The sequence below is a fragment of the Nematolebias whitei genome, chromosome 17 (genome assembly GCF_014905685.2).
Source record: "Nematolebias whitei isolate Nwh7 chromosome 17, NemWhi1, whole genome shotgun sequence".
Classification (NCBI taxonomy): Eukaryota; Metazoa; Chordata; class Actinopteri; order Cyprinodontiformes; family Rivulidae; genus Nematolebias; species Nematolebias whitei.
Window position 1 is genome coordinate 41669307 of NC_056514.1, and position 1192 is coordinate 41670498.

Here is a 1192-nt window from a genome sequence, read left to right on the forward strand (position 1 = left end):
GGAACGATTCTGACAGGAACGATTCTGTCAGGAACGATTCTGTCAGGAACGATTCTGTCAGGAATGATTCTGTCAGGGACACGTTTCTGTCAAATACATGTTTCTGACAGGAACGATTCTGCAGCAGCTCCGGTGGAGAACCGGGAAGAGTCGGGGACCGGCAGAGCTCCATCTAGCTCGCTCTGAATTTTGTTGTTGGTCATAAACACAAAAAATGCCTGGACTTCATCATTAGACCACAGTGTTGACATTATTGTTTTTAAAATCTTTAAAATAGATCCAGCCGCTGCTCCAAGTTTTGAGTAATTGCAAATGGCAGATCCAGTGACTGCCCCCGGATCAGTCAGTGGCCGACAGTGTTCTGACGTCACGTTTTGGTGCGGCTCGCTTGGCCCCCTTGAGAAGAAGGGACTGAAAAAGGGGTAGGTCCAGTGAAAAAGTGAGTGGAAAAGCGCCCAAACCCGTACCGAACTGACCCGAACCAAGCTGAAGAGGAGCTATGGAAAAGGCCCATATGAGTGTACTCACTCCTGACGGTGGCGGTTCTGGTGCAGTTGTAGAGGATGGCCAGCTCTCCAAACACTCGTCCTGGTCCCATAGTGCACAGCTTCATGCCTTCTTTGGTCACCTCTACCTTCCCATCTGTACGGATAGAACACCTTCAGCTCAGAGAGCATCATGGGAAATCTATATGTAAATATCGGTTTGCTAAAAGTTCAACATTTTACAAGTTTTTTAAAAGAGAGAAACAAAGATTTCTGAACCTCTTCCAAATCTGACAGAGATGATTTACCATCAACTAAATGTAGTGAACAACGTATGATAAGGAAAATTTTAAACTAATGAAAAAATAAATTTGTCATAATGAGAAAAGAAAATGTATGACAAGAACTTAAAACTAAGATGAGAAGATAAAACCATGAGAAGATAAAACCATGAGGAGCATGAAAACAGTTCTCAGTGAAACATGATCAGCTGCTTTGATTCAGTTTGATGAGATCAACCATCAGAAAAAAATCACAAATCATTTACTTCTTGATCTGACATGAAAACACGTTTCCTGTGTGTGTGTGTTGTGTGTGTGTGTTTCTGGATCTTTTGTGTGTTTGTGTTGTGTGTGTGCATTGTGTTGTGTGTGTGTGTTGTGTGTGTGTTTCTGTTTCTTTTGTGTGTTTGTGTTGTGTGTGTGTTG

At 42.4% G+C, this 1192-nt stretch overlaps 1 protein-coding gene across 3 annotated transcripts in view; it reads right to left on the minus strand.

The window, feature by feature from the left end:
* LOC119423874 (cGMP-dependent protein kinase 1) overlaps positions 1-1192 on the minus strand; it is a 47767-nt gene that overhangs the window by 14722 nt on the left and 31853 nt on the right. For all 3 annotated transcript variants that reach the window (XM_037691298.1, XM_037691299.1, XM_037691300.1), the window contains exon 3: positions 529-642. In XM_037691298.1, coding sequence (XP_037547226.1) covers positions 529-642 — 114 coding nt within the window. The remainder of the gene's footprint in view (positions 1-528; positions 643-1192) is intronic.